Raw genomic sequence first — 16,097 nt, forward strand, 5'->3', positions numbered from 1 at the left:
ATTGGCACAACCTGGTGGCCATCCACTTGTTTGACACAAGCCGAGGCAGTCGGGAAAAAGTTGCCTTCCTGTGGATGGTAATGGTAGAGACAGAGTCAAATGGTAACATAATAAACTTTGGCAGCGGCACCACAGTGTCAGTTATACACATCTTTGGTCTTACTGCACATCAAACCTAAATATCCAGACACTGAATTTACAGACAGCGAGGTCTCTTACCTTTTATCATTTAAAACAACACAGTCCTCGTCGACAGATACATGAATCCTCTCACTGTAACTACAGACAGGAGGTTATATTGTATTTCATGGTACAATATCAAACAAACAATGTTAAAAACCTTTTTGTGTGGTCTTGGAAATGATTGAAAGGAAGAGAATTATTTGTAATCGGGGGTGAAACGCAACAGAGAAAACTACAAGGTGGAACCGTATATGGAGCAGTGGGCTGCCCGACCGGACCAATAACAGAGGAACACCGCTGTCACATGGAAGCAGAGTATGAGGCTATCCGCTAAAACAGACGCTTTTTAAATGAAACATTCTGTGTGTATTTAGCTTTATAAACCTTTCTCTTGACGAGTTAACCTGTGCGACTTCAACACACCATGGAATCGGAAGGGATGTCGCACCATGCAGTAAGTCACGATACTGAACTGTCCCGTATTGTGGTCCAGACACTAACTGATAACATTAGGTAGCCAGTCGGTGAGCTTGTAAGTTATCCTTCCATTAGGTATAGACCGGAAGAAGGCGATAGATAGCTCGGTAGATACATAACTAACGTTACCTCTGTTACTATCTGAGATTAAACAAAACCACCGAGTCTTCAGCGAATAGGACATTTGAAAACGTTACAGCTCATATGCTGTCTTTTCTCTACAAGGTGAGACTGAGACGGGACGTTAGTGAGCCAAGTCCTTGTTGTTTCTCTCGGGTTGTGTGTTGGCACCTTGTCGCCCGATGGGGGCGCTGTTGGGTTAGCTAGAAGTCTATACACTCCACTGGTGGACAAAGAACACAATTGTCATATTTGAGTAAAAGTAAATATACTTTAAACCACTGATAAACTCAAGAGTCACAACCTTTCAGAAACCCCTTTATTCGTACATTTTACACATACTCAGAATTCGACTTGGCGATGTGGTGTGATATGGTGCTGCTAGCCATAGACAACATACCGAGACAGAATTTACACTTTATAAACATTATACAAAATAGATCAAGTGAGGATATACGGCAAGCGGTACCGGAGCCCCAAGTCCAGGTCCAAGAGGCTTCTAAACAGTTTCTACCCCCAAGCCATACGACTCCTGAACATCTAATCAAATGGCCACTATTTACATTCCCCCTCTTTCATACCACTGCAACTCTCTGTTATTATCTTTGCATAGTCACTTTTTTATTTTACCCCCTTTTCTTCCCAATTTCGTGGTGTCCAATTGTTAGTAGTTACTATCTTGTCTCATCGCTACAACTCCCGTACGGGCTCGGGAGAGACGAAGGTTGAAAGTCATGCGTCCTCCGATACACAACCCAACCAAGCCGCACTGCTTCTTAACACAGCGCGCATCCAATCCGGAAGCCAGCCGCACCAGTGTGTCGGAGGAAACACCGTGCACCTGGAGAACTTGGTTAGCGCGCACTGCGCCCGGCCCGCCACAGGAGTCGCTGGCGATGAGACAAGGACATCCCTTTATTTTATTTATTTTTATTTAACTACCTACATTGTACATTCTTTTTTTTCTCAACTGCGTTGTTGGTTAAGGTCTTGTCAGTCAGCATTTCACTGTGAGGTCTACTACACCTGTTGTATTCAGCATTTCACTGTGAGGTCTACTACACCTGTTGTATTCAGCATTTCACTGTGAGGTCTACTACACCTGTTGTATTCAACATTTCACTGTAAGGTCTACTACACCTGTTGTATTCAGTGTTTCACTGTGAGGCACATGTGACAAATAACATTGGATTTGATTTACAATTTAAAGTGTAAATATATATTTTCCGTTGTGTAAATCCAAGAGTCCATTCTTGAGTTTAACCATGATAAAGTGCAAAGCTGATATGTGTGTGTGTGTGTGCGTGTGTGTGTGTGTGAGACAGGTCAGTTCATCAGTAGATGTGTCTCAGAGTGTTGAGGAGGACCCTTTAGTGGATGGACCGCTGATCTCCCATGATGCCCTGCAGTCTGCTATCAGGAGAGAATTCAAAACTCTCCCCACACACTGTCCTGCTGTCCTGCTGTTGCTGCTGCAGGTATACAAATCCCTGTTGTAGTGTAAACACACACACACATCCCTGTTGTAGTGTAAACACACACACACACCCCTGTTGTAGTGTAAACACACACATCCCTGTTGTAGTGTAAACACACACACACATCCCTGTTGTAGTGTAAACACACACACACATCCCTGTTGTAGTGTAAACACACACACACATCCCTGTTGTAGTGTAAACACACACACACATCCCTGTTGTAGTGTAAACACACACACACATCCCTGTTGTAGTGTAAACACACACACACATCCCTGTTGTAGTGTAAACACACACACACATCCCTGTTGTAGTGTAAACACACACACACATCCCTGTTGTAGTGTAAACACACACACATCCCTGTTGTAGTGTAAACACACACACACATCCCCGTTGTAGTGTAAACACACACACACATCCCCGTTGTAGTGTAAACACACACACACATCCCCGTTGTAGTGTAAACACACACACACATCCCCGTTGTAGTGTAAACACACACACACATCCCCGTTGTAGTGTAAACACACACACACATCCCCGTTGTAGTGTAAACACACACACACACATCCCCGTTGTAGTGTAAACACACACACACATCCCCGTTGTAGTGTAAACACACACACACATCCCCGTTGTAGTGTAAACACACACACACACATCCCCGTTGTAGTGTAAACACACACACACACATCCCCGTTGTAGTGTAAACACACACACACACATCCCCGTTGTAGTGTAAACACACACACACATCCCCGTTGTAGTGTAAACACACACACACACATCCCCGTTGTAGTGTAAACACACACACACACATCCCCGTTGTAGTGTAAACACACACACACACATCCCCGTTGTAGTGTAAACACACACACACACATCCCCGTTGTAGTGTAAACACACACACACATCCCTGTTGTAGTGTAAACACACACACACATCCCTGTTGTAGTGTAAACACACACACATCCCTGTTGTAGTGTAAACACACACACATACCTGTTGTAGTGTAAACACACACACACATACCTGTTGTAGTGTAAACACACACACACATCCCTGTTGTAGTGTAAACACACGCACACATCCCTGTTGTAGTGTAAACACACGCACACATCCCTGTTGTAGTGTAAACAAACGCACACATCCCTGTTGTAGTGTAAACAAACGCACACATCCCTGTTGTAGTAAAACAAACGCACACACCCCTGTTGTAGTGTAAACACACACACACACCCCTGTTGTAGTGGAAACACACACACACACCCCTGTTGTAGTGGAAACACACACACACACCCCTGTTGTAGTGGAAACACACACACACACCCCTGTTGTAGTGGAAACACACACACACACCCCTGTTGTAGTGGAAACACACACACACACCCCTGTTGTAGTGGAAACACACACACACATCCCTGTTGTAGTGGAAACACACGCACACATCCCTGTTGTAGTGGAAACACACGCACACACCCCTGTTGTAGTGTAAACAAACGCACACATCCCTGTTGTAGTAAAACAAACGCACACACCCCTGTTGTAGTGTAAACAAACGCACACACCCCTGTTGTAGTGTAAACACACACACACCCCTGTTGTAGTGTAAACACACACACACCCCTGTTGTAGTGTAAACACACACACACATCCCTGTTGTAGTGTAAACACACACACACCCCTGTTGTAGTGTAAACACACACACACACCCCTGTTGTAGTGTAAACACACACACACACCCCTGTTGTAGTGTAAACACACACACACACCCCTGTTGTAGTGGAAACACACACACACATCCCTGTTGTAGTGGAAACACACACACACATCCCTGTTGTAGTGTAAACACACACACACATCCCTGTTGTAGTGTAAACACACACACACACCCCTGTTGTAGTGTAAACACACACACACACACACCCCTGTTGTAGTGTAAACACACACACACACACACCCCTGTTGTAGTGTAAACACACACACACACCCCTGTTGTAGTGGAAACACACACACACACATCCCTGTTGTAGTGGAAACACACACACACACATCCCTGTTGTAGTGGAAACACACACACACACATCCCTGTTGTAGTGGAAACACACACACACATCCCTGTTGTAGTGGAAACACACACACACATCCCTGTTGTAGTGTAAACACACACACACATCCCTGTTGTAGTGTAAACACACACACACACCCCTGTTGTAGTGTAAACACACACACACACCCCTGTTGTAGTGTAAACACACACACACACCCCTGTTGTAGTGTAAACACACACACACCCCTGTTGTAGTGTAAACACACACACACACACACCCCTGTTGTAGTGTAAACACACACACACACACACCCCTGTTGTAGTGTAAACACACACACACACACACCCCTGTTGTAGTGTAAACACACACACACACACACACACACCCCTGTTGTAGTGTAAACACACACACACACACACACCCCTGTTGTAGTGTAAACACACACACACACCCCCTGTTGTAGTGTAAACACACACACACACCCCTGTTGTAGTGTAAACACACACACACACCCCTGTTGTAGTGTAAACACACACACACATCCCTGTTGTAGTGTAAACACACACACACATCCCTGTTGTAGTGTAAACACACACACACATCCCTGTTGTAGTGTAAACACACACACACACCCCTGTTGTAGTGTAAACACACACACACACCCCTGTTGTAGTGTAAACACACACACACATCCCTGTTGTAGTGCGCCAGCTGTCAGAGCAGCTCACAGATTACTGCACCTGTACATAGCCCGCCTATAATTTAGCCCAAACAACTACCTCTTTCCCTACTGTATTTATTTTTGCTCCTTTGCACCCCATTATTTCTCTCTCTACTTTGCACATTCTTCCACTGCAAATCTACCATTCCAGTGTTTTACTTGCTATATTGTATTTACTTTGCCACCATGGCCTTTTTTTTGCCTTTACCTCCCTTATCTCACCTCATTTGCTCACATCGTACCGTGGGGAGAACAAGTGTTTGATACACTGCCAATTTTGCAGGTTGTTCTACTTACAAAGCATGTAGAGGTCTGTAATGTTTATCATAGGTACACTTCAACTGTGAGAGACGGAATCTAAAACAAAAATCCAGAAAATCACATTGTATGATTTTTAAGTAATTAATTTGCATTTTATTGCATGACATAAATATATGATCACCTACCAACCAGTAAGAATTCCGGCTCTCACAGACCTGTTCGTTTTTCTTTAAGAAGCTCCCCTGTTCTCCACTCATTACCTGTATTAACTGCACCTGTTTGAACTCGTTACCTGTATAAAAGACACCTGTCCACACATTCAATCAATCTACTATTATTAAATAAAGGGGAATAAATAATCAACTCGTCCATGTTTTGTCTGACAGGTTCTCTCTGTGTCCCCAGGTGGTGTATGTGTCTCTGAGTGTGTGTGTTGCCGTAGTGTGTGTGTTGGAGGTTGGCCGGGAGGAGTGTGTCCGTGTGTTGGGTCATGTTCGGGGGCAGAGTGTGGTGGTGATTGGGAAGGTGTTTGTGTGGCTGTGTGTGTTGTTGTTTGGTGTGTGTGTTCAGCATCACCACAGCCGAGTGAGGGGCAGAGGATACCTCCGTTTCTACAGAGACAACCGCACCCTGAAACACCTGCCCTTCCTCATCCACTCTGCAGGTACACCTGCATCTCAGTGCAATAGGCATCACGACAGTCCTTGGTTCGAATCCAGGCTGTATCACATCCGGCGGTGCATAATTGGCCCATCGTCGTCCGGGTTTGGCCGTCGTTGTCAATAAGAATCAGTTCTTAACTGACTTGTTAAATAAAGGTTCAATGATAAATCCATAAATCCTGCAGGTTCACATCCTGGTACTCGTCTCTGTGTAGTTGTTGGTTAGTTCTCCTACAGTTGAATGTTTTACAGCGGGTCCACCTCCTACCACACAGAGGAGACACACATTAAGCTTACCTTTTACACTTGGACTCGTGTGTGTGTGTGTGTGTGTGTGTGTGTGTGTGTGTGTGTGTGTGTGTGTGTGTGTGTGTGTGTGTGTGTGTGTGTGTGTGTGTGTGTGTGTGTGTGTGTGTGTGTGTGTGTGTGTGTGTAGGGAACACGGCGGTGTTGGTGGTCATGTCAGCTGATCTGCCAGAGGCAGGTCATCTTCCTGTTTATCTGCTGCTCGGGATTCTGGGACTGGAGCTCCTGGTCTCTCTGCCTTGTCTGATCATCTACACAGGTACCCCCTCCCTCTCCCCCTCCCCCAGACTGTCTATAGAGTGATCTACATCACAGGTACCCCTCTCCCCCTCCCCCAGCCTGTCTATAGAGTGATCTACATCACAGGTACCCCTCTCCCCCTCCCCCAGCCTGTCTATAGAGTGATCTACATCACAGGTACCCCTCCCCTCCCCCAGCCTGTCTATAGAGTGATCTACATCACAGGTACCCCTCTCCCCTCCCCCTCCCCCAGCCTGTCTATAGAGTGATCTACATCACAGGTACCCCCTCCCCCTCCCCCTCCCCCAGCCTGTCTATAGAGTGATCTACATCACAGGTACCCCCCTCCCCCTCCCCCAGCCTGTCTATAGAGTGATCTACATCACAGGTACCCCCTCCCCCTCTCCCCCTCCCCCAGCCTGTCTATAGAGTGATCTACATCACAGGTACCCCCTCCCCCTCTCCCCTCCCCCAGCCTGTCTATAGAGTGATCTACATCACAGGTACCCCCCTCCCCCCCCCCTCCCCCAGCCTGTCTATAGAGTGATCTACATCACAGGTACCCCCTCCCCCTCTCCCCCTCCCCCAGCCTGTCTATAGAGTGATCTACATCACAGGTACCCCCTCCCCCTCCCCCAGCCTGTCTATAGAGTGATCTACATCACAGGTACCCCCTCCCCCTCCCCCAGCCTGTCTATAGAGTGATCTACATCACAGGTACCCCCTCCCCCCCTCTCCCCCTCCCCCAGCCTGTCTATAGAGTGATCTACATCACAGGTACCCCCCCTCCCCCTCCCCTCCCCCAGCCTGTCTATAGAGTGATCTACATCACAGGTACCCCCTCCCCCCTCCCCCTCCCCCAGCCTGTCTATAGAGTGATCTACATCACAGGTACCCCCTCCCCCTCTCCCCCTCCCCCAGCCTGTCTATAGAGTGATCTACATCACAGGTACCCCCCCCCCCCTCCCCCCCAGCCTGTCTATAGAGTGATCTACATCACAGGTACCCCCTCCCCCTCTCCCCCTCCCCCAGCCTGTCTATAGAGTGATCTACATCACAGGTACCCCCTCCCCCTCTCCCCCTCCCCCAGCCTGTCTATAGAGTGATCTACATCACAGGTACCCCCTCCCCCTCTCCCCCTCCCCCAGCCTGTCTATAGAGTGATCTACATCACAGGTACCCCCCCCCCCTCCCCCTCCCCCAGCCTGTCTATAGAGTGATCTACATCACAGGTACCCCCCCCCCCTCCCCCTCTCCCCCTCCCCCAGCCTGTCTATAGAGTGATCTACATCACAGGTACCCCCTCCCCCTCCCCCCCTCCCCCAGCCTGTCTATAGAGTGATCTACATCACAGGTACCCCCCCCCCCTCTCCCCTCCCCCAGCCTGTCTATAGAGTGATCTACATCACAGGTACCCCTCTCCCCCTCCCCCAGCCTGTCTATAGAGTGATCTACATCACAGGTACCCCTCCCCTCCCCCCCAGCCTGTCTATAGAGTGATCTACATCACAGGTACCCCCTCCCCCTCCCCCCTCCCCCCTCCCCCAGCCTGTCTAATGTCAGAGAGGGGTACCTGTCCTGCTCTATTCAGACAATAGAATAACGATCCCTATTCAGCCCTCTCTCTCTCATTTCAATTCAATGTAAGGTCTTTATTGATACGGGAAACATATGTGAACATCGCCAAAGCAAGTGAAATAGACTATAAACAAAAATGAAATTAACATTAAACATCACACTCAAAGTTCCAAAGCATAAAGACATTTTAAATGTCATATTATATATATATATATACAGTGTTGTAATGATATGCAAATAGTTAAAGTACAAAAGGAAAATAAATATACATAAATATGGGTTGTATTTACAATGGTGTCTGTTCTTCACTGGTTGACCTTTTCTTGTGGAAATATGTGTCTCTAATATGGTCATACATTGGGCAGGAGGTTAGGAAGTGCAACTCAGTTTCCACCTCATTTTGTGGGCAGTGAGCACATAGCCTTTCTTCTCTTGAGAGCCAGGTCTGCCTACGGCGGCCTTTCTCAATAGCAAGGCTATGCTCACTGAGTCTGTACATAGTCAAAGCTTTCTTTAGTTTTGGTTCAGTCACAGTGGTCAGGTATTCTGCCACTGTGTACTCTCTGTTTGGGGACAAATGGCATTCTAGTTTGCTCTGTTTTTTTGTTAAATCTTTCCAATGTGTCAAGTAATTATCTTTTTGTTTTCTCATGATTTTATTGGGTCTAATTGCATTGCTGTCCTGGGGCTCTGTAGGGTGTGTTTGTGTTTGAGAACAGAGCCCCAGGACCAGCTTGCTTAGGGGACTCTTCTCCAGGTTCATCTCTCTGTAGGGTGTGTTTGTGTTTGAGAACAGAGCCCCAGGACCAGCTTGCTTTGGGGTTTGTTGTGGAAGGTTTGGGAATCGCTTCCTTTTAAGTGGTTGTAGAATTTAACGTCTCTTTTCTGGATTTTGATCATTTGCGGGTATCGGCCTAATTCTGCTCTGCATTATTTGGTGTTCTACGTTGTACACAGAGGATATTTTTTGCAGAATTCTGCATGCAGAGTCTCAATATGGTGTTGTCCCATTTTGTGAATTCTTGGTTGATGAGCGAACCCCAGACCTCACAACCATAAAGGGCAATGGGCTCTATGACTGATTCAAGTATTTTTAGCCAGATCCTAATGCGTATGTCAACTTTTATGTTCCTTTTGATGGCATAGAAGGCCCTTCTTGCCTTGTCTCTCAGATCGCTCACAGCTTTGTGGAAGTTACCTGTGGCGCTGATGTTTAGGCTGAGGTATGTATAGTTGTTTGTGTGCTCTAGGGCAACAGTGTCTAGGTGGAATTTGTATTCGTGGTCATGGCGACTGGACCTTTTTTAGAACACCATTATTTTTGTCTTGCTGAGATTTACTGTCAGGGCCCAGGTCTGACAGAATCTGTGCAGAATATCTAGGTGCTGCTGTAGGCCCTCCTTGGTTGGTGACAGAAGCACCAGATCATCAGCAAACAGCAGACATTTGACTTCGGATTCTAGTAGGGTGAGGCCGGGTGCTGCAGACTGTTCTAGTGCCAGTTCGTTAATATATATGTTGAAAAGGGTGGGGCTGAAGCTGCATCCCTGTCTCGCCCCACAGCCCTGTGGAAAGAAATGTGTATGTTTCTTGACAATTTGAACCGCACACTTGTTGTTTGTGTACATGGATTTTATAATGTCGTATGTTTTTCCCCCAACACCGCTCTCCATCAATTTGTACAGCAGACCCTCGTGCCAAGTTGAGTCAAAAGCTTGAAGACTATGCCTTTTCTTTGGTTTGTTTGTCATTTAGGATGTGTCGGGTGAATACGTGGTTTGTTAGGTAATTTGGTAAAAAGCCAATTTGACATTTACTTTTCAACTCTCTCTTTCTTTGGTAGATCGCGGCTCTACAACACCTTAGTTGGTAGATCGTGGCTCTACAACGCCTTAGTTGGTAGATTGTGGCTCTACAACGCCTTAGTTGGTAGATTGTGGCTCTACAACGCCTTAGTTGGTAGATTGTGGCTCTACAACGCCTTAGTTGGTAGATTGTGGCTCTACAACGCCTTAGTTGGTAGATTGTGGCTCTACAACGCCTTAGTTGGTAGATTGTGGCTCTACAACGCCTTAGTTGGTAGATTGTGGCTCTACAACGCCTTAGTTGGTAGATTGTGGCTCTACAACGCCTTAGTTGGTAGATTGTGGCTCTACAACGCCTTAGTTGGTAGATTGTGGCTCTACAACGCCTTAGTTGGTAGATTGTGGCTCTACAACGCCTTAGTTGGTAGATTGTGGCTCTACAACGCCTTAGTTGGTAGATTGTGGCTCTACAACGCCTTAGTTGGTAGATTGTGGCTCTACAACGCCTTAGTTGGTAGATTGTGGCTCTACAACGCCTTAGTTGGTAGATTGTGGCTCTACAACGCCTTAGTTGGTAGATTGTGGCTCTACAACGCCTTAGTTGGTAGATTGTGGCTCTACAACGCCTTAGTTGGTAGATCGCGGCTCTACAACGCCTTAGTTGGTAGATCGCGGCTCTACAACGCCTTAGTTGGTAGATCGCGGCTCTACAACGCCTTAGTTGGTAGATCGCGGCTCTACAACGCCTTAGTTGGTAGATCGCGGCTCTACAACGCCTTAGTTGGTAGATCGCGGCTCTACAACGCCTTAGTTGGTAGATTGCGGCTCTACAACGCCTTAGTTGGTAGATTGCGGCTCTACAGCGCCTTAGTTGGTAGATCGTGGCTCTACAACGCCTTAGTTGGTAGATCGTGGCTCTACAACGCCTTAGTTGGTAGATCGTGGCTCTACAACGCCTTAGTTGGTAGATCGCGGCTCTACAACGCCTTAAGACCTTTGCAGACTATACAATTTCCGTCTCAGACAAAATGTCCTCGTTGTTGACAAATTCTTAGGTGGTAAACGATTGCCGGATGTCTTGGCTGGTTCAGTGAGACAGGGTCTAGGTCTGCTGGTTCAGTACCACTACGTCTTGGCTGGTTCAGTACCACTACGTCTTGGCTGGTTCAGTACCACTACGTCTTGGCTGGTTCAGTACCACTACGTCTTGGCTGGTTCAGTACCACTACGTCTTGGCTGGTTCAGTACCACTACGTCTTGGCTGGTTCAGTGCCACTACGTCTCGGCTGGTTCAGTGCCACTACGTCTCGGCTGGTTCAGTACCACTACGTCTCGGCTGGTTCAGTACCACTACGTCTCGGCTGGTTCAGTGCCACTACGTCTCGGCTGGTTCAGTGCCACTACGTCTCGGCTGGTTCAGTGCCACTACGTCTCGGCTGGTTCAGTGCCACTACGTCTCGGCTGGTTCAGTACCACTACGTCTCGGCTGGTTCAGTACCACTACGTCTCGGCTGGTTCAGTACCACTACGTCTCGGCTGGTTCAGTACCACTACGTCTCGGCTGGTTCAGTACCACTACGTCTCGGCTGGTTCAGTACCACTACGTCTCGGCTGGTTCAGTACCACTACGCCTCGGCTGGTTCAGTACCACTACGTCTCGGCTGGTTCAGTACCACTACGTCTCGGCTGGTTCAGTACCACTACGTCTCGGCTGGTTCAGTACCACTACGTCTCGGCTGGTTCAGTGCCACTACGTCTCGGCTGGTTCAGTGCCACTACGTCTCGGCTGGTTCAGTGCCACTACGTCTCGGCTGGTTCAGTGCCACTACGTCTCGGCTGGTTCAGTGCCACTACGTCTCGGCTGGTTCAGTACCACTACGTCTCGGCTGGTTCAGTACCACTACGTCTCGGCTGGTTCAGTGCCACTACGTCTCGGCTGGTTCAGTGCCACTACGTCTCGGCTGGTTCAGTACCACTACGTCTCGGCTGGTTCAGTACCACTACGTCTCGGCTGGTTCAGTACCACTACGTCTCTGCTGGTTCAGTACCACTACGTGTGGTCGTAGGCTCTGATTAAGTTCTCAGTGTCAGAAATCTGGAGCCTTTTTATGTCGTGTTGCGAGCCGATTCTGGTGACTGACTGACCAATAGGAACACGGCTGACACCGAGTATGCGCACAATGATATGATTATTTTGAATAGGTAGATTAATATAATAGTTTGATTTAAAGATTTATATGCCTTGCAAGAAGAATGTTTCCCTCATCTTGTTTACGTGACATCTGAAATAATTTGAGTCATTTAGGAGATGTGATTTACAGGAGAGATTAGGGTTAAGTGCATTGCTCAAGGGCACATTGACAGATGTTTCACCTAGTCGTCTCTGGGATTCGAACCAGCGACCTTTCGGTTAATGGCCGAACGCTCAACAACCGCAGGGCTACCTGTCTCTTCACTCTTAAACATTGAGAGAGGATTGGCTGCTGCCGCTGGCACATGATCAAAAACACAGCTGCAGTTGACCTGTCGGCTGACGGAGCCTCGCAGGCCTATCGCAGAATGGACCATTTGCCTCAGTTCTGTAAATCACAATCTGGCCATGTTACTGAGCTAACATGTGGAATTGTTAACATATCGTCCAATCTGGCCATGTTACTGAGCTAACATGTGGAATTGTTAACATATCGTCCAATCTGGCCATGTTACTGAGCTAACATGTGGAATTGTTAACATATCGTCCAATCTGGCCAGGTTACTGAGCTAACATGTGGAATTGTTAACATATCGTCCAATCTGGCCAGGTTACTGAGCTAACATGTGGAATTGTTTTAAGATGGTCCAATCTGACCAGGTTACTGAGCTAACTTGTGGAATTGTTTTAAGATGGTCCAATCTGGCCAGGTTACTGAGCTAACATGTGGAATTGTTTTAAGATGGTCCAATCTGGCCAGGTTACTGAGCTAACGTGTGGAATTGTTTTAAGATGGCCATACTATGGATCTTTTAGCTCTTTTGATTTAGAATGTTAGTGAGAATACGGGCTTTTCGGGATGTCTCCTGGTCTGACAAACACCTCTAGCTCTGACACCTTCCACTGCAGATGGGATGTCCCCTGGTCTGACAAACACCTCTGTAGCTCTGACACCTTCCACTGCAGATGGGATGTCCCCTGGTCTGACAAACACCTCTGTAGCTCTGACACCTTCCACTGCAGATGGGATGTCTCCTGGTCTGACAAACACCTCTGTAGCTCTGACACCTTCCACTGCAGATGGGATGTCCCCTGGTCTGACAAACACCTCTAGCTCTGACACCTTCCACTGCAGATGGGATGTCCCCTGGTCTGACAAACACCTCTGTAGCTCTGACACCTTCCACTGCAGATGGGATGTCCCCTGGTCTGACAAACACCTCTGTAGCTCTGACACCTTCCAGTGCAGATGGGATGTCCCCTGGTCTGACAAACACCTCTGTAGCTCTGACACCTTCCACTGCAGATGGGATGTCCCCTGGTCTGACAAACACCTCTGTAGCTCTGACACCTTCCACTGCAGATGGGATGTCCCCTGGTCTGACAAACACCTCTGTAGCTCTGACACCTTCCAGTGCAGATGGGATGTCCCCTGGTCTGACAAACACCTCTAGCTCTGACACCTTCCACTGCAGATGGGATGTCTCCTGGTCTGACAAACACCTCTGTAGCTCTGACACCTTCCACTGCAGATGGGATGTCTCCTGGTCTGACAAACACCTCTGTAGCTCTGACACCTTCCACTGCAGATGGGATGTCTCCTGGTCTGACAAACACCTCTGTAGCTCTGACACCTTCCACTGCAGATGGGATGTCTCCTGGTCTGACAAACACCTCTAGCTCTGACACCTTCCACTGCAGATGGGGAAGACCGACATTGGTGTATACAGTGAGGAGGAGGGAGGGAGGGAGGGAGGGAGGGAGGGAGGGAGAGGGAGGGCTACTGTAGATAAGAGAGAACTCTTTCACACTGAGATGGGCTTTATCCTGCCCACAGGCTACACACACTGATCTCAGATCAGATTAGTGGTGTGAGGCTCGACCACACTGAGATGGGCTTTATCCTGCCCACAAGCTACACACACTGATCTCAGGTCAGATTAGTGGTGTGAGGCTCGACCACACTGAGATGGGCTTTATCCTGCCCACAGGCTACACACACTGATCTCAGGTCAGATTAGTGGTGTGAGGCTATACAAATTATTTGTCACATGCGCCGAATACAACCGGTGTAGACCTTACAGTGGAATACATCTTTATAGTGAAATGCTTCCTTACGAGTCCCCAATTGACCAACAATACGGACAAGAATAAGAGATAAAAGTGGGGAGGCAGGTAGCCTCGTGGTTAGAGTGTAGAGGAGGCTGGCCTGCTCTCCTGTGAGGAGAGGGTATCCTCTGCTGCTGGCCTGCTCTCCTGTGAGGAGAGGGTATCCTCTGCTGCTGGCCTGCTCTCCTGTGAGGAGAGGGTATCCTCTGCTGGGGGCCTGCTCTCCTGTGAGGAGAGGGTATCCTCTGCTGCTGGCCTGCTCTCCTGTGAGGAGAGGGTATCCTCTGCTGGGGGCCTGCTCTCCTGTGAGGAGAGGGTATCCTCTGCTGCTGGCCTGCTCTCCTGTGAGGAGAGGGTATCCTCTGCTGCTGGCCTGCTCTCCTGTGAGGAGAGGGTATCCTCTGCTGGGGGCCTGCTCTCCTGTGAGGAGAGGGTATCCTCTGCTGCTGGCCTGCTCTCCTGTGAGGAGAGGGTATCCTCTGCTGGGGGCCTGCTCTCCTGTGAGGAGAGGGTATCCTCTGCTGGGGGCCTGCTCTCCTGTGAGGAGAGGGTATCCTCTGCTGGGGGCCTGCTCTCCTGTGAGGAGAGGGTATCCTCTGCTGGGGGCCTGCTCTCCTGTGAGGAGAGGGTATCCTCTGCTGCTGGCCTGCTCTCCTGTGAGGAGAGGGTATCCTCTGCTGCGGGCCTGCTCTCCTGTGAGGAGAGGGTATCCTCTGCTGCTGGCCTGCTCTCCTGTGAGGAGAGGGTATCCTCTGCTGCTGGCCTGCTCTCCTGTGAGGAGAGGGTATCCTCTGCTGGGGGCCTGCTCTCCTGTGAGGAGAGGGTATCCTCTGCTGGGGGCCTGCTCTCCTGTGAGGAGAGGGTATCCTCTGCTGCTGGCCTGCTCTCCTGTGAGGAGAGGGTATCCTCTGCTGCGGGCCTGCTCTCCTGTGAGGAGAGGGTATCCTCTGCTGGGGGCCTGCTCTCCCGTGAGGAGAGGGTATCCTCTGCTGGGGGCCTGCTCTCCCGTGAGGAGAGGGTATCCTCTGCTGGGGGCCTGCTCTCCTGTGAGGAGAGGGTATCCTCTGCTGGGGGCCTGCTCTCCTGTGAGGAGAGGGTATCCTCTGCTGCTGGCCTGCTCTCCTGTGAGGAGAGGGTATCCTCTGCTGCGGGCCTGCTCTCCTGTGAGGAGAGGGTATCCTCTGCTGGGGGCCTGCTCTCCTGTGAGGAGAGGGTATCCTCTGCTGCTGGCCTGCTCTCCCGTGAGGAGAGGGTATCCTCTGCTGCTGGCCTGCTCTCCTGTGAGGAGAGGGTATCCTCTGCTGGGGGCCTGCTCTCCTGTGAGGAGAGGGTATCCTCTGCTGCTGGCCTGCTCTCCTGTGAGGAGAGGGTATCCTCTGCTGTGGGCCTGCTCTCCTGTGAGGAGAGGGTATCCTCTGCTGGGGGCCTGCTCTCCTGTGAGGAGAGGGTATCCTCTGCTGGGGGCCTGCTCTCCTGTGAGCGAGGAGCAGTTGGAAAGGACGTGGAGCACCGGAGCGGCTCCGTGAGCGAAAAGCAGGATTACCGACCTCTGAACTCTGCTCACATACTCTGGTTCAGACCTACTAAGCTCAAACACACACCAGTGACCAGTAAAGTGTGTGTGTGTGTGTGTGTGTGTGTGTGTGTGTGTGTGTGTGTGTGTGTGTGTGTGTGTGTGTGTGTGTGTGTGTGTGTGTGTGTGTGTGTGTGTGTGTGTGTGTGTGTGAAGAACCCTGCAGGCTGGTCGGATGTTTGTTTGATGTGTGCTGTATAAATGCCCTTCATTATAACATGAATACAGTCCTCTCTATAGACTTGCATGTTGCCAGGACATCAAAGAGTCAACAGAATAGACCTCCCTCTATTGTCTGATCTACTGGAAGCACTGCAGGGTAGGACTACCACTGAC

General features: G+C 49.2%; 1 protein-coding gene across 1 annotated transcript in view; it reads left to right on the plus strand.

The window, feature by feature from the left end:
• The first annotated feature begins 475 nt into the window (after window positions 1-475).
• LOC135507237 (transmembrane protein 192-like) overlaps window positions 476-16,097 on the plus strand; it is a 44,844-nt gene continuing 29,222 nt past the window's right edge. Inside the window, exons 1-4 of the mRNA XM_064926833.1 lie at window positions 476-637; window positions 2,106-2,258; window positions 5,703-5,961; window positions 6,396-6,524. Coding sequence (XP_064782905.1) covers window positions 608-637; window positions 2,106-2,258; window positions 5,703-5,961; window positions 6,396-6,524 — 571 coding nt within the window. The 5' untranslated portion in view covers window positions 476-607. The remainder of the gene's footprint in view (window positions 638-2,105; window positions 2,259-5,702; window positions 5,962-6,395; window positions 6,525-16,097) is intronic.

The sequence above is a fragment of the Oncorhynchus masou genome, chromosome 20 (genome assembly GCF_036934945.1).
Source record: "Oncorhynchus masou masou isolate Uvic2021 chromosome 20, UVic_Omas_1.1, whole genome shotgun sequence".
Classification (NCBI taxonomy): Eukaryota; Metazoa; Chordata; class Actinopteri; order Salmoniformes; family Salmonidae; genus Oncorhynchus; species Oncorhynchus masou.